This window comes from Lithobates pipiens, unplaced genomic scaffold (assembly GCF_037356315.1).
Source record: "Lithobates pipiens isolate NorthernLeopardFrog02 unplaced genomic scaffold, aLitPip1_a1.2 Scaffold_10, whole genome shotgun sequence".
Taxonomy (NCBI): domain Eukaryota; kingdom Metazoa; phylum Chordata; class Amphibia; order Anura; family Ranidae; genus Lithobates; species Lithobates pipiens.
In genome coordinates, this window is record NW_027507686.1 from 230,188,101 (window position 1) to 230,215,833 (window position 27,733).

The following is a 27,733-nucleotide window of genomic DNA, read 5'->3' on the forward strand; positions in this document are numbered from 1 at the left end:
GACCAAAGCTATTGGCTACTAGCCTGAACGTAGTCCCGTCGTAACTAAATAACGTCATCACGTTGCGAACGATCGGATTTTCCGACAACTTTGTCTGACCGTGTGTATGCAACACCAGTTTCGGACAAAATCCGACGGATTTTGTTGTCGGAATGTCCGACCGTGTGTACAAGGGCTTTGACAGCTTTCTGTAGGATTACATTTATATTATGTATGGCCCTGTGGTGTAGTCACACTTGAGGCCTTCTGCATCAGGCAAGTTGACCACCACTGCTCTACACAAACTAGGGCAACATGGGAGGAAGCCAATGACAGTAGCAATATAGGTTGTGGGAATTTTTTTTTAAGGAACCCACATCAACACATGGACATACAAGAATCCATGCAGGCAGGGTCCCTGGTGACATTCAAGCCCAGGACCCACCTTGCTTCATAAGAATACAGATCATGTTCCCAACAAGTATGCAGACTTAAAATCAGTACATAGAGGGGGATCATAGAAGAGATGCTATCGGATCAGACTCAATGAGGAGAATCCATCAAAACTGGAGGATTTAGAATCTGGAGCAACTGCGCATGGCAACCAATCAGCTTCTATCCTCAGCTTGTTCAGTGAAGCTTTAAAAATGAAAGTCAGAAACTGCTTAGTTGCCACATACAGCTGCTCCAGACTCTGCTCCAGTTTTAGTAAATTTCCCCCAGTGTGTTCACAGAAACAGAGCAGTGTAGACAAAGGGTTAATTTCAAGCTATATGTCCAAAACCTTTAAGCCTTGTACACACGGTCAGAGAATCCGTCGGAATGTGTCCTATCGGACCGTGTCGTCGGATAATCCGACTGTGTGTGGTATGCATCGGACTGATTCCTTCCGAATCTCCGTCGGACCCAATTTTCCAACATGTTGGAAATATTTCCCGACCAACTGGGCCGGTCGGACCTAATCCGATCATTTGTAGAGCATTTTCATCGGACCAAGTGCCACGCATGCTCAGATCAAATTCCTACATCAAAGCTATTGGCTACTAGCCTGAATGTAGTCCCATCGTAATGAAATTACGTCATCACGTTCTGAAAGATCGGATTTTTCACCAACTTTGTCCGACCGTGTGTATGCAACAGTTTCGGACAAAATCCGACGGGCAGAATCCGACGGATTTGGTTGTGGAAATCTCCGACCGTGTGTACAGGGGCTTAGAGTGCATCCAGTAGTGAAAATCAAACAAAACTAAAATGTTTTACTTAATTTACATATATAAAAGACATGTATTGATCTGATGCCCAGATTATTTTAAATCGTGATGACATCCTTGATCTATTTGGCTTTAATATGAGCGGTGTGTCGCCGACTATGTAGACTATATAAGTGATATCTTACATGCAGCATCTTGTCAGGACTGGGTTCTATTCCGGGTACCATATTATGTGGGGAAAATACGATCTGTTCAACTTCAGCAAAGTAATTCTCTGGGTTTTTGTTTAATGTGAACTTGCCCACTGTTATCAATGGGAACTGATCTTCGGGCCAAACCTGCAACAAAATGACAAAAAATAAAAATAAAATTACTAAATCCTCCTTAAAAGTAGATCAAGGAAAAAAATATATTTAGCACATATACACGGACACAGGGAGGTTGAGATCCCCTCAGATCTAGAACAAGTGCACCAGGTGAGTGTAATCTCCAGATGGACTGAGTAAACTGGGTGCTAGCCCTGGCTCACATCCATAGATACTGGATAGAAAATAGAAAATGGCTACACTCCAAAAGGGTTTTATTCCATAAAGTGCAAAAAAACCTCACACCAGGACACTCAAGTAATGCAGGTTGACGCGTTTCACACAAACATTGTGCTTCCTCAAAACCATTTCTGGTAGCACGGTGTTCGTGTGAAGCGCGTCAACCTACAATACTCGACTTTGCCCTGGTGTCAGTTTTTTGCACTTTATGGAATAAAACCCCTTTTGGACTTGTATTGGAGTGCAAAGACCTCTACCTTTAATAAATCAACCCCATATTCCCATGTGCTTTGACCTTCCTCTTTGACATAACACAGCTCAAAAACATGTGGTATCAGCCCTGCCTACTTTCTGATGGGTTTGAGACCTATGACCATCTTCTTTCAGCTTTGGCCTAATATACATATTGTATATCCATCTCTATAATATTATAGATGTCATTAATTAAGTTACTAGGAATTATGGCCTAGCTCTATCTTTAGAATATTTACACAGTTGTTTTTATTTTTCACTACTATAGAAGCTGTTAATGTATTTTTTGGTGAATAAAATTTGTTTCTGGATTTTAACCAGCTGAGTAGTCTTTTTGTATTTATGTATGGCACTTTGAAGTCCTTTTCCTTCTCTTTTTTTTTTCTTTTTTTTAATTTCTGATGGATTACAAGAGACCGATCTTTCCCATCTACCCCCCCCCCCCCCCCACACTTACATAACCCCTCCTTGTGCACAGGACGTTATCAGCTCACACAATCTCTGGCAAATTCATAAAGGTATTTTTTGCACTTAACAGATAACAAACTGCTTTGAAACTGTATATTTAGCAGACCAAATGGGGGCAAATAAGAGAATTCATAGCCGGCTGGCCATGCGCGTGAGATTTGAAGTTAATTGCAACCACTGGGAATTGCACTTAGGATAGCAAGTGATCGCCAAAAACGAAGTGGCTGATTTATAACAGGGAATGAATATCGCTATCCATTTTTACCCCAGTGAAAGTCCTGCATTTTACACCCCATTGTTAAAACGCAGGCTACTGTTCAGAGCCCCATGGAGACCTTCCTAAGCAAAGCCCCTAAGACATCTACCACCCGCAAGTTTGACAGACCAATAGAATTCAGGCAATGGTGAAATTGAAACTGGTCAATACAATGAATTTTTTTAAATATTGGATTACAATAGTATTACAACTGGACAAAAAAATAAAAAAAAAAATAATAAAAAAAAAGGACAGCAATTTTATGAAAAGTGATTTTTTTATTTTTTTTTGCCACATTCAAGCAGGGCAATTTCAGTTTCAGCTCCTTGAATTTATTCAAAGCAACCATTTTATAGCTTTGATTGCAACAAAAAAATTGAATGGGAAGTTTAATCACTCTATGAAATTACCACTTGCATGGCCAGATTTAGGCAGGCCACCAGACGGTGCAAATATCTTTCTTGCACAAATGAGTTGGAGGAAAGACATTTGCATGATTCAGACAGTGCTGATAGGGGAATCCCTCCTGCCAAGACAATGCATTCTCCCGTCACGGGGGGTGTGAGTTATTTGGGCTCGGGGAAGACAGAGATGATTGCTAATGGCAATTGCAGCCACTAGCGATAAATCGCAAGTAAAATCCAGGAGGCTGGTTGTACCCAAGTTGATTGATTGAATATACTAAGTTAATCAGCCTACCCATACACGATTCAAATCTCAGCTGGTTCTTGCTGACATTTGAACCGTCTATGGCTAACCTTACTTGTTACATAGTTCATCTCCCTCCAGTGGCGGACAGGCACTGCCCCCCCATCCATGCATCCTGCCACTTAATCTACATGCGGTGCGCCTGATGCATGAATTCACATTTTATTTATTTAAGCATGTGATTAGAGCCTGAGGCTCTAATATGCTTCAAAAAAAGGTTTCTTGATTGGATTGGCCTAAAAGGAGAAGCAATCCTATTGGCCGAGGAGGGAGGAGACGCGCGGGCGATGTGATGAAGGGGAAGCCACCGTGCCATAGATTGGGTAAGATGTGCGGGGGTCCACCGACCTGGGGGGGGGGGGGGGGAGAGAATGCGATTGACCCGACTGACCCAAATTAAGCAGAACATAAATAGAAGTCTACTAAAGGATCCTTTCACTGACACAGGTCACTGATAGAGCTTAGCCATAGAGTACCAACTTACAGCAGGTCAAATATCAAACACTATCCCTAGGATCAGTCCTCACTAAAAAGGCTTTTCAGCCCCCCTTTGAAATAAAGGTAGGATTGATTGGTTATTATATTGATGGCTTCTTACCTTGGTGATGTCAAAAGGATTAAAAGGCATATTTTTGGCTTGCTCAAAGGTCATGATCTGGATATACAGAGTCCAAGAAGGGAAGTCTCCTCTGTTGATGGCATCTTCTAGATCTTTAATTGCATAGTCTGGTTTTGTTCCAGAAAGAAGTGTTGCTTGTTCACTTGTTAGATTTTTTTCACCCTGGTTTGTCTAAAGAAGTCAATAAAAAAAAAAAAAAAAAAAAAGCAAGTTTCCAAAATGATAGTTAATTATTGGTTCATTATTAAAGATATACCAAAATTAATCCCCCCCCCCCCTTTAAAATCAACCTGCCCTCTTAAAATTCAATTTAATCTGATTCTGCAGAACTCACAGCTTTGAAGGGGACATGATGATCAAGATGGTTTATTCGTTTATGTCAGATTTGAAGTGAATATTTCCAAATTATGATTTAAAAGGGTCTGTTCCTCCCTTCCCCTCCAGCACAGCTTTTCTCAACCTTTTAACCCAGAGGAACCCATAAAATAAATTTCAGGTCTTGCTGAACCCTTGCTAAAACCAATTAATCAGGTGTCGATGGGAAACTACCTCTCTCATCAAATTGGAGGTCAATCAGCCAAAGCTCAAGGAACCTAGCAACCTCTGGAGGAACCCTAGGGTTCTATGGAAGACTGAGAATGGCTGGCCTAATGCCACCAAATTGCAGGTAAAAGCACAAAAAATTATTTAAAATGATTACATGCTATGGTTTTTAACGCTACAAATATTTTTTTGTATTTGTTTGCAAAGTGCCTTCAATCTTTCAAAAAAAATAAAAAAAATCACCTACTTCAGTGAAGCAGGTTTGGAAAAGCACTGCTGCTGATCATCAACATGGAGGTTATTACTGCAGTCACTGACACCACTGAAAGTTGTGGGATAACTGTTACATTACTGCCACTGACCACCACCATTTAATGGGGGGTTAACAGCATAGACATTAACCTTTGGTGCAGGTATTGGGGTTTAACAACATTGCCACTGACACTGCCAAGGAGGTTTGAAATAGCAATGACACTGATCAATATGGGGGCTATTACTGCAGCCACTGACCCCGATGCTGGGATTAATATTGTGGTGCCCGGCACCAATGCTGCGGGTTATTATTGTGGTGCCTGACACCAATGCTGGGGGTTATTGCGGTCAGTGACACAGGGGAGGACTGATCATTTGGCACTGTCTGAGGACACTAGGGAACCCTCCCCCATCAGGGTTGCCAGCCTCAGAAAAAAAAAAAAAAAAAGAGATCTCAATTACCATTTCCCACCAAATAAAAGCCTATTTTTTATTTATTTTATTTTTTTTTAGGACAAAAGAGAACAGGTATAATCCACCTGGATGCACAAAGTAGTTGTGATATCTAGTGTTTTACTAACACATTTCAAAGTTGCAAAATCGGGCTTAGGCAAGATTTGTGTTACCCTTATACCGTGGATAATATAGATATTAATTAGGATGTGGTGGCACCCGAGTGCCCCTAAATGGACAGGCCAAAACTGCATCTAACATCCTCAGAGACAGAAGCAATGCTAGAGGGGACACAGCCCTTCCCCCTGCTCACCAGGGTAAGCCACTGATAAAACTACATTTACCTCAACCAAGTCAGCTTGGACCCTTTGAAAAAGTCACGTGTCTGTGACGCAACGCGCCAGGGAGGAGCCAGGTGTCACGTTCGTTACTTCCGGTCGCGGCCGAGACCGGAAGTTCTATCTGTTTTCAAGCGCGAGATTCGAATTTTAATGTAAGTGGATATTTTATGTCGTTTTTGAATAAATTACGTTACTGCACATGAGAGTCCCCTTTCTTTTCCCTATGACCGGTGATATTGGAGCATATGTGTGAAGCTGTATGAATTACCAAAAGGAGCCACATCTGCATTTTCCCCCACAAGTGTGTTTGACCCTGAGGGGTCTGATATTGAGGTGAGAGGCTGGGGGAAACGGGGGGTGCACTGGAGTAGCACTGAAGGTGGATTGTCCTTTTTTAATTTTGTGAAGCACGTTTGCATTGGTGTTTACACGGCATGACTTTTACACACACTATCACATATGGATGCTGAGCTACTGAATAGCACTGGAATATTCGTTTGAATCTCTGCATTTCTTTATGGACTTTTTTTATTATTTTTAATCACTTTAGTTATTTCTTTTTTGGATTTTTTGTGATTTAGTCATAGTGTTTTGCGTTATTTGCACATTTTACGCTATTTGTATGTATCACGCTAGATATAGGCATTTTTGCACTTTCTTACACATAATTGTGTTTTGCATGTATATTTGCACAGCAATATATGTATTGATTATAGCTAGTTTATTGATTTACACTTGATAGGTGTTCTATTTATTTAAAAAGAGGGTAGCGCTACATATTTTTTTATTTAACCAAGTCAGCTTGCCTTCTAGCAGGCTGCAGCCACTTTTTTTTACATCTGTCCCTGAAATGTCCCTTACGGACATCCCTTTGATGTAAAAGTGATGGACCCCGTACTCAAGATGTCCACCGTAAATGCTTCCTCTGTCCGGTACCACATAATCCAAGATCCCTTAGCTTTCCAATTCACTAGTCGTAGTTCAGTGTAGGGTAAAACATCAGACCACACCAGTCTTGAAGTACATCAGGAATGGCCTTTTATTTGAGATTTCACACAAATATATACAGCAGGGTGACAAACTGTAACCAGAAACCTAATTAACATGAGCTAATCATCTAATCCTTTAGACAGCCTAAGTGACTAACACATGACCTTTAGGACAGACTTGTCATCTTTCAGCTCAGAAGACACAATCAACATTATCAACACAGAACTCCTTCATACAATAGCAAGGTTAATTAGAACAAACAACAATGGGTGAAATACTCTTAGAAGCTGTGGCAAGCCATACTAAACTCATTTACATTATAGAAGAAAACAAACAGGTGGCTGGAGTTGATGACATTGCATCAACTGCACTGTCCCAACAGTATGAATCATTCACTATTTGTAATATGACAAATACAGGGTTCCCAGAGTATGTGTCTCTTGCGGGGATATGGACCTGAATCCAAAGGAGACTCAAGGGTCCCCAGGCATACAGCTCACAAAGAGCACCGTTCCTCCAAATACCAGGGCCCATGATCGTTCGGCAAGAGGCTAGCATTCAGTCCCCTCCAAAAGCCTCTGTCCTGGCTAGGTCTGTTTATATATATATATATATATATTTCTTGATACTACCGTAACCTATCACCAAATAACAGCCCAAAATAAATTCTCCTGCCTCAAACGATCGCAGTGGCACCACATATATGAGTATGTTAGTTGTTGTTTTATACCCATGGTATGGCCCAGAAACAATAGTACTCTTAATTTTTTCACTTTACCCTAGCTAAAACACACTGACACTGATATTAATTTAAAAGAAAATCTGTCTAAAAAATACTGACCCTCAGGGGCGTAACTATAGGGGGTGCAGCAGTTGCGACCGCAACTGGGCCCTGTGCTGCAGGGGCCCCATGCAGCCCCCTCTACATATGGCCGGCAGCAGCATAGGCAGCTAGGGGTACCAGTGCACACTGGATGGAGCCCAGGCCAACATGGATGAGTGCGCGGCCTGCAGCTTGGTCATGGTGAGCGAGAGGACACCACACACCATTACATACCCCCTCCATCTCCCCCTGGGGCCCCTTCTCACATGGGGACAGGAACCCCCATCTCCCCTGGGGATAGTAACTTCATCTGCCCTGGAGAAAAGGACCTAATTTCTTCTGGGGTCGGGGACCCCATCCTGCCTAGGGACAGTCCCCCAATGGGGCACCTAAAAAATAAATAAATAAAAAACTACTGATGCCAGTGGTGGAACTACAGGGCTCACAAAGGTCATACCTGTGACCACGCCCTGGAGTTCCACTGCCGGACTTGGGGGGAAGGGCCCTGGCTGGGGTTCAGGGGGGCCCTTCATGGTTTCTTGCATCGGGGCCCTGAAGGTTCTAGTTACGCCACTGCTGACCCTGATCTAGACCCAAACACTAACACTGGCACTGACCTAGATCAAACTTTGATCTAGGTTTTTGTTTTCATTATTATTTATTACATTTTTCTACTACACACTTTTTTTTTCCCCCTTTCTCTGCAAGGACAGAGAAAGATACAATGTATCTTTCTCATCCATTCACAGAGACAGAAAACATAGGGGTGGGCTTCGCAGTGACTGATCACTGATACCCAATCAGAGGCTATTCAGCTATTCAAGTTCCGGGTTTCGATCGTTAGTACGGGGCTCACAGTGAGACCTCTGTCATTGCTGGGAGCGCTCTCAGCACAAAGGGAGCAACACAAATATGCAACCCCATGGCAAAAAATCCAGTGCAGTGGGGCCACATATTTGTGTGACGTCAGAGTTTTTTGGCATGATCCGTCACATTTTCAATATTAATGCCAAAATGTCATGATTTCTGTCAGGGTATGCAAACTTTTGAAAACAACTGTAGTCTGTATTACAGATTCTCCCTAACTTCCTATGTGGCTATAATCAGGATAAGTCAGGAGGTAAAAAAGGTCTATAATTGAGCCCCACACAGCAGTAAAAGCCAAACAGGAGTTCTAAGGCCGCGTACACACGCGCGGACTGTTCGCCCAACTTTGTCCGTCCAACAGTTTCAGCAAACAGTCCGCTCAAAATTAGCATGGACGGACATGCCCACACACGACGAACGAACAGTTTGCTGAAACCGTGCGCGATGACGTGAACAGCACGTACGACGGGACGAAAAATACGACGTCCTATACACTGCATTATAGCTTTCGGCGTGAAAATCCTTTCTGAGCATGCGCGCAACTTTGTTTGACGAACAAGCCTACACACGAGCGGGCTGTTCGCTGAAACAAGGTTTCAGCGGACAGTTTTTCGGAAATTCCGAAAAACCTTGTCCGTCCAACTGTCCGCTGAAACTGTCCGCTGAAAGCCCACACACGAGCGGACTGTCCGCCCAAACACTGTTCAGCGGACAAAGTTGGGCGAACAGTCCGCCCGTGTGTACGCGGCCTGATCCTTCGCAGCTCTATTATTTAAGGTTAGAAAAAAGCTTTTTGACGATTGAGAGATAGAGATATATATATATATATATATATATATATATATATATATATATATATATATATATATACATACACACACATACTTTAAAAGGGTAAAGTGTGTTACTGTGAAGGAATATAATGTACATACTGATAATCAGAAAATGTCTATTTGCTTATGTGTATACATGTTTCTATGCAACTCCTTACTCATTATGTAGTATACAGATTGACTCTGTTTGGAACTAAAGATGGCGTCTATACCCTGCTTCCCACGCATTAGAAGAACGCATACGTGATGACAGAACCAGCTTCACTCAACCTTCAAGAATCAAGTTTCTCCATTTCTCTTGTATTTCAACCAATGAGATGTACCTATTAGACTGACATAGCAATGACGTATCTTTGTGTATAAAATATTAACACCGCCCAGGAATAAATTAGAAGTGTAAGAAGTAACCGATCTGAAAGCTGTGTCAGAGTTTTTCTTCTAGAATGCATGCATGTATACACTTTTGAATTAGAAACAGCAGCAGATAACCTTGAACTAGATTGTAGTTCTTATCTATAACATTACGTTTATACATTTGGTACTCACATTGTAGATAAACTTGCAGTATACAGCGCCTCCATGTGCATTCACCAGTTTAAAGGCATGGATCCCAAATCCGTTCATGTGTCGATAACCATCAGGGGTACCACGATCAGTAAATATCATGGTGACCTATGAATGGAAAAGATATTAGTACATAAAGTCATCTCCTAACATGGGAATGTACTTCATCATTAAAGTCAGGCCCGGACTGGCCATAGGGCACACCGGGCATTTGCCCGGTGGGCCGCATGTCACTGCGAATCTGGTCCGACTCCTGCCATAAGCTCCGCGGCCGGCTCCGTATTTCTGCCAGAGAGTGAGACTGAGTCAAAGGCTGCGGGCTGGGCTGGGCTGCGGGCTGGACTGCTCCTTGTGCCAGCGCCGCTCACCACAGCCATCTCCTCGGCCACCTCCGCAGCCATCCGGCCAGCCTTTCACCTTAGGAGGAAATGAAGAAGAGGTCATGTGACCGAAGGGGGAGGAGTTGGAGGAGACCTCATCTGCTTAGTGTCGTAAAAGGACCTGCAACTAGAAAGGTAAGTGACACTATTGCCTGCCTCATATGTATATTTTTTTATGCATCTTTGCTGATAATGTGTTTTTTTTTTTTTATCATGCCTGTGCCAATGTGTTTTTTTATCATGCCTGCCAATGTGTTTTTTGTATCTTGGCTGATAGTGTTTTTTTTTTTTTTTTTTTTCATGCCTGGCAATGCTTTAGGCTGGGTTCACACTACAGCGATGCGGGAACGCCGCAAATCCGCGGCGGGTTCCCGCATCGCATGCCTCCCGGCGGCAGTTCACACTGCCCTATACGAACTGCTGGGAGTGTCAGTGAAACGTTAATAACACCCCCAGATCAGTTCGCATATCGCAGTGCGATCTGCAAACTCGGACAGGAATCGGATCGCATGGTGTGAACACCCATGCGATCCGATTCTGCTGCGGACCAAAAAAAGGGTCCTGTGCGAGTTTGGGGTGGGTGCGATGCGAATTCAGCCATACTATCTGTATGGCTGAACTTGCATCGCACAGAGATCGGATGTGATTTGCACTGCAGTGCGGTGCGAATCACATCTGGTTCTCGTAGCCGCAGCAGTGCAAACCCAGCCTAAAACTGATCTTAATAAAAAATAAAAGTGGTCAGTCTCTCTTAGCGATCCCTTTCACACTGGTCATCTCCTGTATTAGATCTGCAGTCTCTGGTCATCTCCTGTATTAGATCCGCAGTCTCTGGTCATCTCCTGTATTAGATCCGCAGTCTCTGGTCATCTCTTGTATTAGATCCGCAGTCTCTGGTCATCTCCTGTATTAGATCCGCAGTCTCTGGTCATCTCCTGTATTAGATCTGCAGTCTCTGGTCATCTCCTGTATTAGATCCGCAGTCTCTGGTCATCTCCTGTATTAGATCCGCAGTCTCTGGTCATCTCCTGTAATAGATCCGCAGTCTCTGGTCATCTCTTGTATTAGATTTGCAGTCTGTGGTCATCTCCTGTATTAGATCCACAGTCTCTGGTCATCTCCTGTATTAGATCCACAGTCTCTGGTCATCTCCTGTAATAGATCCACAGTCTCTGGTCATCTCCTGTAATAGATCTGCAGTCTCTGGTCATCTCCTGTATTAGATCCGCAGTCTCTGGTCATCTCCTGTATTAGATCCACAGTCTCTGGTCATCTCCTGTAATAGATCTGCAGTCTCTGGTCATCTCCTGTAATAGATCTGCAGTCTCTGGTCATCTCCTGTAATAGATCTGCAGTCTCTGGTCATCTCCTGTATTAGATCCGCAGTCTCTGGTCATCTCCTGTAATAGATCTGCAGTCTCTGGTCATGTCTTGTATATGATGACTGTGAAGGGGGAGGAGCCAAAGCAGACACCTGCTGCTGAGTCCTGGCAGAACACCGGATAACAGAAATTGTGAGTTCCGCGCCGTGCTCTGCGCTCACCCCCTTATAACCTGGATAGGAGGAGCGATGGGGGCGGCTGCATATAGAACAATCATTCTCTCCATCTTTCTCCTGCAGTATCAGAATGCCTGTGAGAGGTAGAGGAGAAGCAGGAGACTGCAGGAGGAAGATGGAGAATGATTGTTCTATATGCAGCCGCCCCCACCCCTCCTCCTTTCCTGCTTATTACTGCTGCCCCCCCCCCCCCAGGCTCTCTACACCACCCATACTCTTTGCCTTCTCGTGCTCTCTGCCACCCCCCCCCCCCAGTGCAATCCACCTCAACCATGCCCGCTGCATCCCCCAGTGCGATCCACCTCCCCCATGCCCTCTGCCACACCCCCCCAGTGCAATCCACCTCACCCATGCCCTCTGCCACCCCCCAGTGCGCTCCACAACCCCCATGCTCTCTGCCACCCCCCCAGTGCAATCCACTTCACCCATGCCCTCTGCCACCCCCCCAGTGCAATCCACCTCCCCCATGCCCTCTGCCACCCCCCAGTTTGCTCCACCTCCCCCATGCTCTCTGCCACCCCCCCCCCCCTGTGCAATCCACCTCAACCATGCCCTCGGCCACCCCCCCAGTGCAAGCCACTTCCCCCATGCCCTCTGCCACCCCCCTAGTGCGCTCCACCTCCCCATGCTCTCCACCGCCCCCTCCCTATGTTCTCCACCACCCTCCCTGTGCTCTCCACCTACCCAATGCTCTCTGCCACCCTCCCTGTGCTCGCCACATCCCCCCATGCTCTCCACCACCCTCCCTGTGCCCTCCATCTCCCCCTATGCTCTTTGCTGCCTCCCTGCGCTCTCCACCTCCCCCCATGCTCTCCACCGCCCCCCCCTGTGCTCTCCACCACCCCCCATGCTCTCTGCTGACCCCTGTCCTCTCCACCTCCCCCCATGCTCTCCGCTGCCCCTTGTGCTCTTCTCTTCCTCCCTGTGCTCTTGCCCCACCCCATGTTCTCAAGATTCTTCCCTGTGCTCTCCGTACCCCCATGCTCTTTCCTGGTCCCACCTCACCCCCCCCCCCCACTCCTTTGCTGGGTTCCCCCCTCCCCTCTCTCAGGGGATTTGTCAGAGTGGAGCGCGGGGAAGGGGTCGGTTACCATGTCATGGGCTGCTCAATCCAAAATGCCTGGGCCTATTTTTTGTCCCAGTCCGGGCCTGATTAAAGTAGACCTAGCATTGTGACGATGGAGCAGTACACCCTCCATGATGATACAAGAATGGATCTATGGACCCACTGGCACTTCATTACTGCAACTCTGAGAATTGGGGTTCTCACATCCGGAAGTACTGGAATACTTCAGTTTCGAGAGTAAGCAAATTAATAGAATGTTGCGTTGAAGAATGACAACTTGGGGACAATGAGGGCAAATTGTTCACAATGTCTTTAATAAGTGAGTTAACGGGAAATAATGTGCTTACTAGTCTTCCTTTTGAGCAATTGATCCAATTCTGAATTACAATATGGAAATCAGAAGGCTGGAGCTGGCTGGCCATTGTACTGTACCGCAGTAGAAAAATGTAACGTCAGCAAACTAGATATGGTGTCTGGTAGGTGTGCCTAGATCACACGAATGGCCAGAAGAAATTAGAAATATATTTGGTCATGCAAGACACGTACCTCATGGAGGGTTTCTGGGCGAAGGCTAAAAAAATCCCACAGTGCATTTGGGTCTTTTAGATGTGTCTGTGGGTTTCTCTTCTGGGCCCGTGAAAGAGACGGAAACTAAACAAGAAAAAACAAAAAGGAAGGTTAGATTTGAAAGGCAAACATCCATCTCTTAATTTGAATTACTGAAATAAATATGATCCCTTTTATAATAAAAGTAAATGAAGGAAGCCTGTACTGATACAACTATGTGGTCTGGTATTGATGATCTGTCCTACTGGAAATGCTCATTTCTTGGATGTTATGCTGATCCAATGGCTTCAATGCTTTCTGAGACTCGACCAAACCTGAACAGTTAAACAGATCTTCAGACCAGGACTTTGCTGGGCCAGTAACTCAGAAAGTGCTGGACCCACATGTAGGTGGGGTGCAGCGTGGTGCGATGACAATAATTCAGTCAGGTGCAATATAAAACTTGTATTGAAATAATTCAGAAACAGTTCACAACAAACCCGGTGGGAATACTGCCCAGTGCACTCATGGTTTCCAGCAATGTGAACAGAGCAGGTTTTAGCCAGACTGACAGTGTCTGTAGAGAGGGGCAGAATGCAGTCTGGCCATCTAGTGCACAATCCAGAAGAGCAGCGACCCCACGATTTCCCTCCTTGTCAGGAACCTTTCCTTACTGCTAGTACTATCCCCAACAGACTGGGTACCTATCCCTAGTCTGCCAACTCGCAAAATACATGCCAAACCTGGGAGCCAGAGCCTTAAAGTGGAAGTAAACTCCCCTATCGTTTTCAGCCAAGGAAGCTGCCATCTTTGCCTCTGTTTAATCTTCAACTGCTATGGTGCTGCACATGTGATTCCTTACGACACCAGCCATTGGATGGTTTGATAGTTTGGCTGAGAGCACAGCCAATGTGCAGTTAGCATTCCCGGCATGCCTTTTTTTTTTTTTTCTTTTTTTTAACTGTTTAAATCGATGGGTTTACTTCCACTTTAAATAGGCTCTGCCTGACCCAAGATGGCTGCTCAAGTCACATGGGGCAGCGGCATCCAACTGGTTTTCCTCCCCGGTGACCCAGGAAACCATAGAGTAACCATGTTCCTCATGACTTTCTCTCCAACTGCAGACCCGCTACGGTTGAGTGCCATCTGCAGTGGAGAAAATAAAACAGCTGCTGCCTACATGCAGACTATGACTTTGCTGGGAATAAAAAAAAAAAAAAAACATATCCCCATGACAGTCATAGGGGTTACTTTGGGTGACACAGGACAATACGTGAGCGGTGTCTAAGCAACAATTTTTATTGCTATCAAGCAATAAAAACAGTAAAGTAAAAAACTTCTATTCAAATTAGCAGCTTTCCGGGATCATCAATTTAAAACACAACACTACAGTAAAGTGCATCTACACTGGACATCTACTTCCCAGGTTACGGTGACAAGGAGCATTCTCTCACTTTGTAGTGGACCTTTGCTATACCCATTATTTCGGCATTAACTGGTGTACATGACTTTGCTGGGCCTGTGACTCAGAAAGTGCTGGACCCACAGACACTCGGGCATCTAAAATTTTCTGAGGTCAACAATGATTTCCCGATTATTTCTGCAAGGAAAAAAAAAATCCCTTTAGGATAGTTCTACTGCAAACATCATAGGGAGGACATAGCTCACCTGCCTGCAATTTCGAGCTAGACATTCATCTCTAGTTACTTTGGTAGTTAAAAGGTCAGTCCACCCATTGTTAGAAACATTTTACAGCAGCCTCGCTCAACCAGGGTTCAGTGGAACCTTAGCCCTTATACACACGGTCGGAGAATCTGTCGGAATGAGTCTTATCGGACCGTGTCGTCAGATAAGCCGACTGTGTGTGGTATGCATCGGACTGATTTCGTCCGAATCTCCGTCCAACCCAATTTTCCAACATGTTGGAAATATTTCCCGACCAACTGGGCCGGTCGGACCTAATCCGATCATGTGTAGAGCATTTTGATTGGACCAAGTGCCACGCATGCTCAGATCAAATTCCTACATCAAAGCTATTGGCTACTAGCCTGAATGTAGTCCCATCGTAACGAAATCACGTCATCGCGTTCTGAAAGATCGGATTTTTCGCCAACTTTGTCCAACCGTGTGTATGCAACAGTTTCGGACAAGATCCGACAGACAAAATCCGACGGATTTGGTTGTGGAAATCTCTGACCGTGTGTACAGGGGCTTATAGCTGCAAATGGTGGGCCAACTAAATATTGAACCCTACGGACTAAAGATGGGATACCATTAAAGTCAATGTACTTGTAAAGGCAGGTGGCCCTGCAACAAATATGCAGGCACACACTATAGACAGTTTTAGCCACTCCCCTCAGTTCCTGCCCCGATGAGTTTGAATGCACATCCCTACAAGAGAAATAGTAGTACACACACTCTATAGTCAGTTTAAGCCACTCCCCTTAGTTCCTGCCCCTGAGGAGTTTGAATGCACACCCCTACAACAGAAAGGGTAGTACACACACTCTATAGCCAAATTACGTCATCACGTTCTGAAAGATCGGATTTTGCGCCAACTTGGCCCAACCGTGTGTATGCAACAGTTTCGGACACAATCCGTCGGACTAAATCCGACGGATTTGGTTGGCAAAATCTCCGACCGTGTGTACAGGGGCTAAGAATTCCTCCAGAATTTGCTAAAGGTTCCTTGACCAATCAGCAATTTCTAAATTGCATATAAGCTACCGCCATTCAGCAATGTGTGATGGGGACGCTTCCCAATGACCACAAATGTAAGGACCTTTCTTCCCAATGACCATCATGCCAATGTTCCTTGAGCTGTAGACATATTCAATATTTCAATGGATTCTCCAAGACAAGATTGTGATTTCAAGGGTTGCTCTGTATACTGTAGCTGCTGACTTAATATTAGGACACTTGCGGTCCCGGAATCCAGTGATATCAGCACTCCAGTCGATGTTTCCATTGGCTCTCGGGTGCAGCTGCCATTGCTTGTAAGGGAAAACGAGAGTGAAGCCTTGCAGCTTCACAGCCACTTCCCTACTACGCAAAGCGCGCTGTGCTTTCTGAATAGCCCGGCAGCGGGGGGGGGGGGGAGGAAGAGGGGTGGCCGCACTTCAGAGGAATCTCACCAAATGTGGCACCAGAGGGGGGGGAGGTAGATTGGATCGCCAATTTAAGTGACTTTGAACGTGGCATGGTTGTTGGTGCCAGACGGGCCGGTCTGAGTAATTCAAAAATTGCTGATCTACTGGGATCAGCACTCACAACCATCTCTTGGGTTTAGAGAGAATGGTCCGAAAAAGAGAAAATAGCCAGTAAGCGGCAGTTGTGTGGAGGAAAATACCTTTTTGATGTCAGAGGTCCAAGGAGAATGGGCAGACTGGTCTGAGATGATAGAAAGGCAACACTAACTCAAATAACCGCTCATTACAACCTATGCAGAATACCATCTCTGAATGCACAACGCATCAGATGTCGCACCACTTCCTTAAACTAAATCTCTCTAAAACTGAGCTATTAATATTCCCCCCCCCCTGTACGTGCCCCCCTCCATGATCCCTGAAAACCCATCTCTTCGGGGAAGCCTATCACATCTCCAACTAATCTCCTACCACTTCCATCAGCCCATTCCCCACAGTTACAACCTTGTACCACCTGCCCCACCCTATTAGATTGTAAGCTCTTCTGAGCAGGGCCCTCTTAATCCTCTTCTAGTTTATTGTATTGTAACTGTATTGTCTCCTTTTATATTGTAAAGCGCTGCGTAAACTGTTGGCGCTATATAAATCCTTTATAATAATAATAATAACCTTGAAGCAGATGGGCTACAGCAGCAGAAGATCACACCGGGTGCCACTCCTGTCAGCTAAGAGCAGGAAACTGAGGCTACAATTCACACAGGCTCAACAAAATTGGACAATAGAAGATTAGAAAAACCATTGCCTGGTATGAGGAGTCTCATTTTCAGCTGCGACAATTAGATGGTAGGGTCAAACATGAAAGTATGGATCCATCCTGCCTTGTATCAATGGTTCAGGCTGATGGTTGACATATAATGGTGTGGAGGATTTTTTCTTGGCACACTTTGGGCACCTTAGTACCAATTTAGCATTGTTTAAACGCCATGGCCTGCCTCAGGCTGTGGGCTGGGCACTGGCTTGAGTGGCTGCAACTAGTGTTGAGGACAGTGAATGAGAGAGCAGCCAGCTTTGAGGCTGCATTCACACCTGAACGCAGGCAGAAAATGTGTGAATTTACCGCAATTTTGTGGCATTTTTACCGTGATTTCGCTGTGTTTTTTACGCCGTTTTGCCACGATTTTGTGCAGGGCAAAAGGTCACCAATGTAAAAAGAAGAAAAATGCCCAAATCTGCCCGATTCGAACGACAAAAAAGGGTCCGGAACTTGTTTGAGCTTCAGGCGACATGGAGTGGAAATGTGAACCATCTCCATTGAGAATAATGGATTTTTTCCCCTCTAGCGTTTTTTAGCTTCTGGCTTCAAGCTACAAAACGCTCAGGTGTGAATGCAGCCTAAGTCAGTGAGACAAGCAGCTTACCCCTCCACTCCTGGAGTTTTTGGACAGGAGGCAGGCAGAGGCAGCTTGGAAGTTGTCATCAACCCCCCTCACTCTGTCAGGTCCTGTGCTGGCCATGACCTGTTGGCAGTGGATTCAGGAGGGGGGCTGACCCGGGCTATAGCCCCGAGTGGGCCCCCCAAAAAGCTTATAAGATTATTAGCCCAGAGTCCCAAGGCCTGGGGTTGGTCGGGAACTCAGATCCATTTTCCACCTGCCCTGAGGCAGCTTTCAGTCCGATCCTGGGCGGGTGCCCACTAGGCTGCCTCTGAAGGGGGGGGGGGGGGTGAGCACCGCCGGATTACACAGAGCGGTCATCTCCATCTCTCGCTTACCCAGAGCAGCCGAGTGACATACAAAGTATTTTGCGCAATTGCGTATAGTTTATCATATTGTTTTTGTGCGTGTTTGCAAAATTAAAGTGGGCCTGTCTGGATGAGGTCCAGGGCCAAATTTTTGTCCCAGTCCAGCTCGGAGCATGACAATGAGGTCCATGTACTCCAATGGCCTCCATAGTCACCAGATCTCATCCAATAGAGCACCTTTGGGATGTGGTGGAACTGGAGATTGGCATCATGGATGTGCAGACAACAAATCTGCAGCAACTGCGTGATTTTATCATGTTAATATGGACCAAAATGGACCAAAATCTCTGAGGAACGTTTCCAACACCTTGTTGTATCTATGCCAAGAAGAATGAAGGCAATTCTGAAGGCAAAATGGTGTCCAACCCGGTACTAGTAACCCAGCAGGGAGAATTTGGGCATCAAGTTTTAAATGTAACATTCTGCAAGTTCTGATTCAGTTATGTTGTGCTATAGTCATCCCACCACAGGGGTCACTGTGGCTGAATTTTCATGCTGTAGACTTGGAGAGCTCCTGCTGTAGACTCACCACTGCAACTTTGCTCCTTTTAGAGACTTGCCACGCAAATTTGCTACAAATTGGAAAAGTGTCAACTAGAACTTGTGCTTTAAGTGCTCTGCAAGTGTAAAAGTGAAAATGTGCAGCAAATTAACAGACTTACAATTCAACACTGCCACAAAGTTGTGCCAAGTTTTCCTTGCTATTTGGGTACTCACCAATATGGGGTCTCTTAAGAAAAAAACAGGGCTGTTGTTGCCAACCAGGTCCCAGTTCCCTTGTTCTGTGTAGAACTTCACTGCAAACCCACGAGGTTCACGAGGAAAGTCAGACGTGCCAGACTCTCCACCTGCAAGGAGACAAAATGGTTCACAAATCAGCATCATTGTCACAGAACACAGAAATATAAGAAATGTCTAAATGTGCCCCCTCTATCAGGCCAGAATCACACAGTTGTAGTGTATTACCCCATATGTGTTAGGACATGTTGTGCTAAAGTGGTTGTAAACCCCAGACATGAAATATGAACAAAGCAGATCCCTCTATAGTGCTCTTAATTGAGACACACTAAGTGTCATTTTTGTTTGCTGCATTGTTTCTCTGCTATCAGAATGATTCACTTCTGGCACGTTTTACTGACAACAAGAGAAAAAAAATGACGGGAGGGAGCTGCAGCACACAGCCTGTGACTGACAGCCTCAACTGTGTTCTGTGTAAAGGGGGTCTGTCTCTTCCTTCCAATCAGCTCTCAGAGCTCTCCTCACTGAGCTCTGCGGTGTGTAACTTTAGCTCTCCGAAATCTCAGACAAGCTGTGTAAATTCCGCACTTTGCATGGTTGTTAAGAAGATAGCAGATAAACAGGTCCAACTTATGTAGGAGGATATCTCTGTATCACCTGAAAACCATACCTCCCAACATTTTGAGATGGGAATGAGGGACACCTACTTGCCCCCTGACACACCCCCTTAAAGGAGATTTTTTTTTTTTGGGTCAAAAGTTAAATCCACAAGGACTTTTTTTTGTCACTCCAATTAATTTTTATTGGCTTTTGAGGCCTGGGCCCAGTACAGGAGGGCTGGCTGTACTGCCTTACTACCAAAAAATGATGAATTCCCCAACCAGATCTCTTGCGGAGTGTGCAGGATGAAGTGGTGTAGAGAGGTGAGTAGCAGAACAATGCCCTGTGTCATGTTACTTTAAATGAATTAATAGAGCTCTTTAACCTGAAGCAATGTACCTGAAAGCCTTTGGCTTCATATTTTACACTGTCAGTGATCTCTCCAGGAATTATGACTTTATAGCAAGCCTGGAACATACTACCAAAACTGCCAATGTGGCCAATTGTCAGCCCTCATGTTGTAAAGCGCTGCGCAAACTGTTGGCGCTATATAAATTCTGTATAATAATAATAATAATAATTGCAGCCTATAAACTGTTCAAATCCAGGGCCAACAAAAGCAAACATAATCTTCGCTGCAAGATGGAACAGGTAAAAACAGGGCCGAAACTCGGTACAATGTCTCCCTCTAATGGCGCAGCTACAGATTTCAGGAAAACATTCAGGAATTTCAGGAAATGCGCTGGTTTTATCGTGATCATTTTTAACAGGATTTGTAGGTTGTCTCTTTAGTGGTGATCTAGATCAGAAAGCACAGTCAGGGCTTCTGATAAGGCAGTACAGCCAGCCCTCCTGTACCGGCCGCATTAGTTCAAAAAGGGGGGCCTGGGCATCTTCTGAGCAGAAGGGCTGCCTATACTGTATTATTGCAGACACTGATCCTCCTTCTCCTCCTCTCCCTCCTTCTGGCTGCACTGCAGGGGGGGGGGGATTGGTTCTAGCACATGCGCCCCTTCCATCTGCTGTCCAGCCCCCATGTGCCCCCTTCCCCTGTAGAGCTTCCGTCTACCCTCCTCTTTCTCCCTCCGGCTGCACTGCAGGGGGATTGGTTCTAGCACATGCGCCCCTTTCATCTGCTGTCTGACACTGATCCTCTTCTGTCTCCCCCTTCAGCTCTGCTGGCTTCTCCTCCTCTCCTTCTGGCTGCACTGCAGGGGGGGATTGGTTCTAGCACATGCTCCCCTTCCATCTGCTGTCCGGCCCCCATGTGCCCCTTTTCCCTGCAACGCTTCCAGCTTCCCTCCTCTCCTCTCCCTCCGGCAGCTGCTGCAGGCACACAAGGGGATGTTTCAGGATGGAGAGCAGGAGAAGAGGCCAGTAAATATAAATTTACTGGCCCCTTCCTTTCCTGGACGAACACAGTGAGTGATTGGTACCAATCAATTCTTTGTCCATGCATCACTGTAGCATAGTTAACTGTTTACTATGCTTCCATTTCTGAATGAGCAGGAAGCCTCAGAGCGCTTCCTATTCATTCATCTGTGCAAGTGAGGCTGTAGAGAAAAGGGACTGATAATGCATTGTCCTTAATCACTTTCTGCCAAGGAAAGGGGGCCCTCTCAGGTAGGCTGTATGGAGCCCCATGATTTCTAACAGCAGTACAGTCAGCACTGTTACTGAATAAATGCTGAAATTAGTGTGAGGAGGCCTTTCGAAGAAATGAATGCAGAATCACTGATAAAAATCAATAGTTCATATTTTAAAAATTGGCAATGTTTAAATGTGGTCAGGGCTGACAAATGTAACATTGGACTTACTATAAATATGCAAAATATTACTGAAACACATTGAATAAAAAGAAATTCAGGTAAAGAGCAAGCTGTAGCAAAAAGATACTAGACTGAGCAAAGTGTGAATATAGCTAGGGAATATGCAAATATAGGAAATCTTTGGAAGGGTTTCTTCCATTGAGTGCATTTGGCTTTTGTCCATGCATGTACCATCACTGGGACAGGAACCATGGATATCCCCAGTCAAGCAGATGACATACCCATTGTGAAGTGTGAACTCTGTAACAACTTTGGGGGAGATAACTAATACTTCTTTGTGCATAGCAAATATAGATTTTAGTTTTATTGTCCATGAATAACTTACTTGTAGTAGAGAACCGCACAGCAATTGGGGTTTTCTTCCCGATGTACTCAAACACACTGGCTTTGCAGTAGTTGGTAATATCATTTGTTACTTCGAAGAAACCAAATGCTCCTAGATGGGAAAAAAACAAAACAAAACCACAATATTTATGTTTACCTGTTGATCTGCCAGAAATACAGTGTGCACGTAATTTCAATTTAATTGTGCAAATTTGGACCGACAACACATTGTCCCTGCTGCTGTAAAATCTCAGTGTTGTCAACCCTGTCAGCTGAACAATAGAACTCCACCTATCCCCACCCCTCCCTGTCCCTCTCCACAGGAATCCAGTGATATTTTTTCATGGTAAAATAGTGCTGCTGCCTTAACTCCGAAGAGACTTCCCTCAAACCACATGTGAAATATTGGCTCTTGGGAGATGTAGTTCTGGGTGCAAAGCTGCATTAGTAGGAACGGAGCTCCCAGTAGCTGCCTCTGAAACAATTTTAGAATCCTTGACATGCCACAGGGAGTAATAAAAGCCATTTCTTGCTACAGGAAAAACATAAACTAAAAATATATTCTGGGAAATCATCATGAAAGGAAGGGGTTAAGCTGGATCATGGCTATTCAAAACATTTAAGTGACTTTGCACTAAGGTCATTTTGAAAGGTGCGTGGCCATAAAAATAATAATCCCTCCAATTATTGATAAACGTAAAAAATGAAAGTTGACTCCAAGTCATTATAGTATCCTCTTTAAGAAAAGCTTCTGAATAAAAGGGCTCTACACTGTGAGCACTTTCATAACTGTTGTAGGGATATGCATTCCAAGTTCCTCAGGAGTAGAGACTGATTTGAGAGTCTAAAACTGGCTATAGAGTATGTGTACTACTGTTTCTGTTGTAGGGATGTGCATTCAAACTCCTCAGGGGCAGGAACTGAGGGGAGTGGCTTAAAGTGGCTATAGAGTGTGTGTCCTACCATTTCTGTTGTAGGGATGTGCATTCAAACTCCTCAGGGGCAGGAACTAAGGGGAGTGGCTTAAAGTGGCTATAGAGTGTGTGTCCTACCATTTCTCTTGTAGGCATGTGCATTCAAACTCCTCGGGGGCAGGAACTGAGGGGAGTGGCTAAAACTGTCTATAGCGTGTGCTTGCTTATTTGTTGCAGGGCCACCTGCCTTTACAAGTACATTAACTTTAATGGTATCCCAGTCTTAGTCCGTAGGGTTCAATATTTAGTTGGCCCACCCTTTGCAGCTATAAGAGCTTCAACTCTTCTGGTAAGACCGTCCACAAGGTTTAGGAGTGTGTCTATAGGAAAGTTTGGCCATCCCCAAACTGTTCCCACAAAGTTGGGAGCATGAAATTGTCCAAAATGTCTTAGTATGCTGACGCCTTAAGAGTTCCCTTCACTGGAACTAAGGGGCCAAGTCCAACCCCTGAAAGACAACCCCACACCATAATCCCCCCTCCAACAAATGATTTGGAGGGGTGGCCTAATACTTTTGGCAATATAGTGTACTTGCGCATTATACATGTAATAAAGCATAAAATAATTAATGACACAGGGTAAGATTATGTCATCAGGAGAATCAATAAGCGATTAGGCCATCTGAGACACCATAATTAAATATTTCAAGAACTCTTATTGACCAACTTCTGGTCTGTCATCATTCCAATTTACCGAATACTAATGGCATCCTGTCTACTGCATGACACACCAGGCTTTTTTTGTAATTTGCATTGTAGGTGCTTCCCTAGAGAGAGTTCTTCAATCCCCCCTCCCCATTACAGTATTGTTTCAATAAGTTTCACACCCCACCCTGTAAGTGTTTAATATGTTTTATTGTTCACGCTCTTCTTCCTGATACATTTTAGGTTTAGCTGTAGACATTTCAGTGACTAAGCCCTACATATGGCGAGACCTAGTTAAACAGAAGAAGGAAGAAGAAGCTGTCTATCTAGCTCAACCAATAGAAACAATAAATAAATATATAGAAAATCTCCATATACAGAAACCTATACCCACAGTTGATCCAGGAGGAAGACAAAAAAAATAAAAAAAAATAAAAAATAAACATACACACGCACACACGCACACACACACACACACACACACACACACACCTTTAAGCATGGTCCTATTTGATCCACCCAGGAAGACAAATCTTCCTTCCTGATCCTCCAGAAGATAAAATCAGATGTTCCCTGGATCAACAATACCTATATAGGTTAATATCCATTTATACTGTATGCATCTAGATTTTTTTTTTTTTAACAAATCAACTGAGCTGGCCAGAACTAGTTCTTGAGGGAGCCTATTCCATATTTTCACAGCTCTTATTGTGAAAAAGCCCTTCTGTATGCAGAGGGTAAACCTCCTCTCCTCCAAAGGTAATGAGTGCCCCCTTGTCCTCTGTATGGCCTTAGAGTTAATAACTCAACACCAAGCTCAATATATGGACCACTTATTTGTACATGTTGATCATATCCCCCCTTAATTTCCTATTCTAAAGAGAGAATACATTCAGTTCCTCTAATCTTTTCTCAATGCCGAGCTCCTCCATGCCTCTCAGTTTTATTGCCCTTTCTCCAATATCCTTTTCACGAGCTGGTGTCTAAAACTGAACTGCATATTCCAGACGAATGATTTGAACAGGGGCAAAAAGAACTCTCTCTCTCTCTCTCTCTCTCTCTCTCTCTCTCTCTCTCTCTCTCTCTCTCTCTCTCTCTCTCTCTCTCTCTCTCTCTCGAAACCACAGCTTGGCATTGCATGCTATTATTAGGCTTATGATTTACCAGAACACCCAGATCCTTCTCCACCATTGACTCCCCCAGCTGTTCTCTTCCTACAATATACAATCAATGCATGCATGTTTTCACCCTCCAAGTGGATGACAAACCTCATTTGCCACATAGTTGCCCAATTAAAAAGTGCACGGAGGTTGGCTTGTAAATTGGAGACATCCTGCATGGACATTATTCCATTGCATAGTTAGAAACAAATAGAAGCAAACTGAGTACTGTCCATGATACTTTTTTTGCAAACAATTTTCCAGGGCAAGCTTTCGGGATGTGTCCCCTTCAAGGTCCAGCAGTACTTCTGCTGGACTTTGAAGGGGACATACCCTGAAAGCTGGTCCTGAAAAATTGTATGTTAGTGCAAAAAAAAGCATCATGGACACTACTCAATTGTATGAAAACACTGAAATGGTTCTTTTAATCCCAAGCTCTATATCTGTTATAAAAAGGTTAAATAGTAAGGGTCCCAACACTGAACCTCGGGGTACACGACTAATACCCTAAGACCCCTTTCATACTGAGCCGCCCTGGGCGTCAGCTATAGAGCGGCGCTATTTTTAGGCATTAGGCATTTTAGCAGTGCTATTTGGCTGTTAGCAAGGTGGTTTTAACCCCCCACTAGCGGCCGAAAAGGGGTTAAATCCACCTGCAAAACACTGATGCAGCGGCACTTTGCTGGCGGTATAGCAGAGCTACCCCAATGTTTTCACGTGCTTCCAGGACTACTTTACAATGCCCAACATGACACCAGGCAGACAAAAAGCCCTGACTCTCCCGCCCCATCTGAGGATTCAGAGGACTTTCCGGCCTGTCCAGGCCCCACACAGCCCCGGCCTGTCCCCAATGCCTGAAGGAGTTAGGCCTCACCTACGCAGCACATCTGTGCCTGCATCCCCCAAGTCCCAGAGACAGTCCCTTTCCAGAGACTCTGTCTCCTCCATGAGAAATGCTGGGACCCCCCTCTCTTATGCCCAGATTGCAAGCTCCCATGCATCTTTTCAGAGAGGGGGCCCATCGGGACCAGCTTCATCGCCCGCCCACACTCCAACATGGTCTGAACCCTGGGAACCTTCACCACACCCCACCCCCTGGGCTCATGGTACCTTTGCAGAGGACCCCCATTCACACCAAGCAGCCGTGGACTACCTCCACCCAGTCCCCCCTCTGTGGCAATCTTATTTACAAGCTATCCCAACTAAGGAGAATTTTAAACAGCTCATAGAGGATGTGAAAGCTACATGCCGCACAGGCCTCAAACACCTAGCGGATAGGGTGGAAATGGCCAAAGAGGAGATTCAGGAGACCAAATCGGCAGTCCACCGCACTCAAATTCAGGGTGCAGACCACTGCCTCCTGCTAAGAGACATGCAATGCCGTGCCGAGGATCTGGACAATAAGGGGCGCAGGAACAACATCCGCATGTGAGGCCTACCTGAATCAGAGGAGGCCGAAGATCTACAGTCCACCCTGCAGGCCTCAACAACCTTTTGGATTAACCCGCTGACAAACACATTGAAAGGGACAGAGCCCACTGAACCCTATGACCTAAGGGTCCCGCTTCTAAACCACTGTCATCTGCAGGGTTCACTCCTACCCACTGAAGGAAGACATCATGCGCAAAGCTCGCTCCATCTGCAAACTGGTCTTTGACAACAATCCGGTACAGTTATACCCAGACCTTTCTTGGATAACATTTCAAAAACTTAGACTCTCCATACTTTACAAGATAAGGACATTATCTACAGATGGGGATTTCCCTTCAGCTTGACAGTGAGACACCAAGGAAAATCTAGAGCGATTCTACGGAAAATAGCCGCGCTTGTGGGGAAGGACACGATAGATAGGAAGATAGTTATGAGGAAGGTGAATTTGTGCTATCGCACTATCAAAAATTTACCAAGAGGTTGCTGCCTCCCTAAATACACGGGCTTTAATCAAAGAACCGTGCTTTGAGGTAAATTACTAATATGGGCTATTGGCGCTACCTCCAATAAATATGTTCAAACTATTAAAATTACCGTTAGTGAACCTCACCGTTTACCAGGCCTGAAATATATCTATATTAGTGATGTATCCCTTTCCCTACTGTCTATAAACATAGATTGATGGCTTCACTGATATACATCCATCCACATAGATGGTAGCCTCTGTTAATGGGTGATATATTCTATCGGGGACTTTTGAGTCAAAGGTTAGATATAAGAGGGAAAAATAATAAAAAATATATAATAAAAATTAGACCAAATATATGAATAGAACCCGTTGTGAAGTGTTTTAGTTCCACTAATTATGTTTGGTTCCACTCAATTGTGCAAATTTCCAAAAAAGATATCATATAGTTATTCTATACACTTCAGTGACAATATCTATCTGAACATAACACAACACCTATCAGCTAGTGTGGATTAAACTTAATCAATCCCTTAATCATCAATCCACAAATAAGTGATTTCTATATGAACCTCAACAAAGGAATATATATCAAGGAGGAAAGCTTATTCCCCCTATTTTTCTAAAACCAGCATGAGGTGAATATTCTATATGTTATATTCTACCCTGGTAAACGGTGAGGTTCACTAACGGTAATTTTAATAGTTTGAACATATTTATTGGAGGTAGCGCCAATAGCCCATATTAGTCATTTACCAAGGAAAATCTGCTATATTGCGATACCCAGAAGACTTGAACGTCCTTTGCAATGCACTTGGTATTCCTGTCCCTCAGCTACCTGATTAGGACCTTGTGGCCACCCCTCGTCGACCTTCTGTAGTTTGGCAGAAGGCCCCCACCAAGTGCTCTCGAGGACGGGACTCCACTCACAAAGCCACTAAGCATAAAAACGGCTGATCCCACTTTGACGTTCCCCCCACAAAATCAGGTTAGCCTTTTCATTCTTGTTTAGCTTTGACTTCACCACAACCTGGCTATTGCCTATAGCATTACTCCAATTGATACCCACTGTTTATCCCCAAATGCCCTGGCCTCATCCTAGTTTAGCATCATGGGCTGGTCTTGGCTGAGACATGAGGAAGGTGAACTTTCTGCTTACCAATCTCCCTTGGTTTACCATCCAGAGTTCCCCCCATACCAGTGGCAGAAGTATAGGGGTTGCCATGGCGCCTGGGCCCCGATCTTAAGCCGAACTGTACTCGGCACTGTAGGGAGCTTGTCACATTGATTTGACCTAAAGTTAAAGCACAGTGTGTGCTGTGCCATTTACAGCATCTCCCCCTATAGTGCAGTACCCAGCAAGAAG

The 27,733-nt window shown here is 44.8% G+C and overlaps 1 protein-coding gene across 1 annotated transcript in view; it reads right to left on the minus strand.

The window, feature by feature from the left end:
• Positions 1–27,733, minus strand: part of LOC143940905 (catalase-like) — an 84,238-nt gene that overhangs the window by 40,567 nt on the left and 15,938 nt on the right. The window contains exons 3-8 of the mRNA XM_077462727.1: positions 21,694–21,804; positions 18,919–19,049; positions 13,255–13,359; positions 9,687–9,812; positions 4,018–4,209; positions 1,376–1,528 (exon numbers count right to left, since the gene is read on the minus strand). Coding sequence (XP_077318853.1) covers positions 1,376–1,528; positions 4,018–4,209; positions 9,687–9,812; positions 13,255–13,359; positions 18,919–19,049; positions 21,694–21,804 — 818 coding nt within the window. The remainder of the gene's footprint in view (positions 1–1,375; positions 1,529–4,017; positions 4,210–9,686; positions 9,813–13,254; positions 13,360–18,918; positions 19,050–21,693; positions 21,805–27,733) is intronic.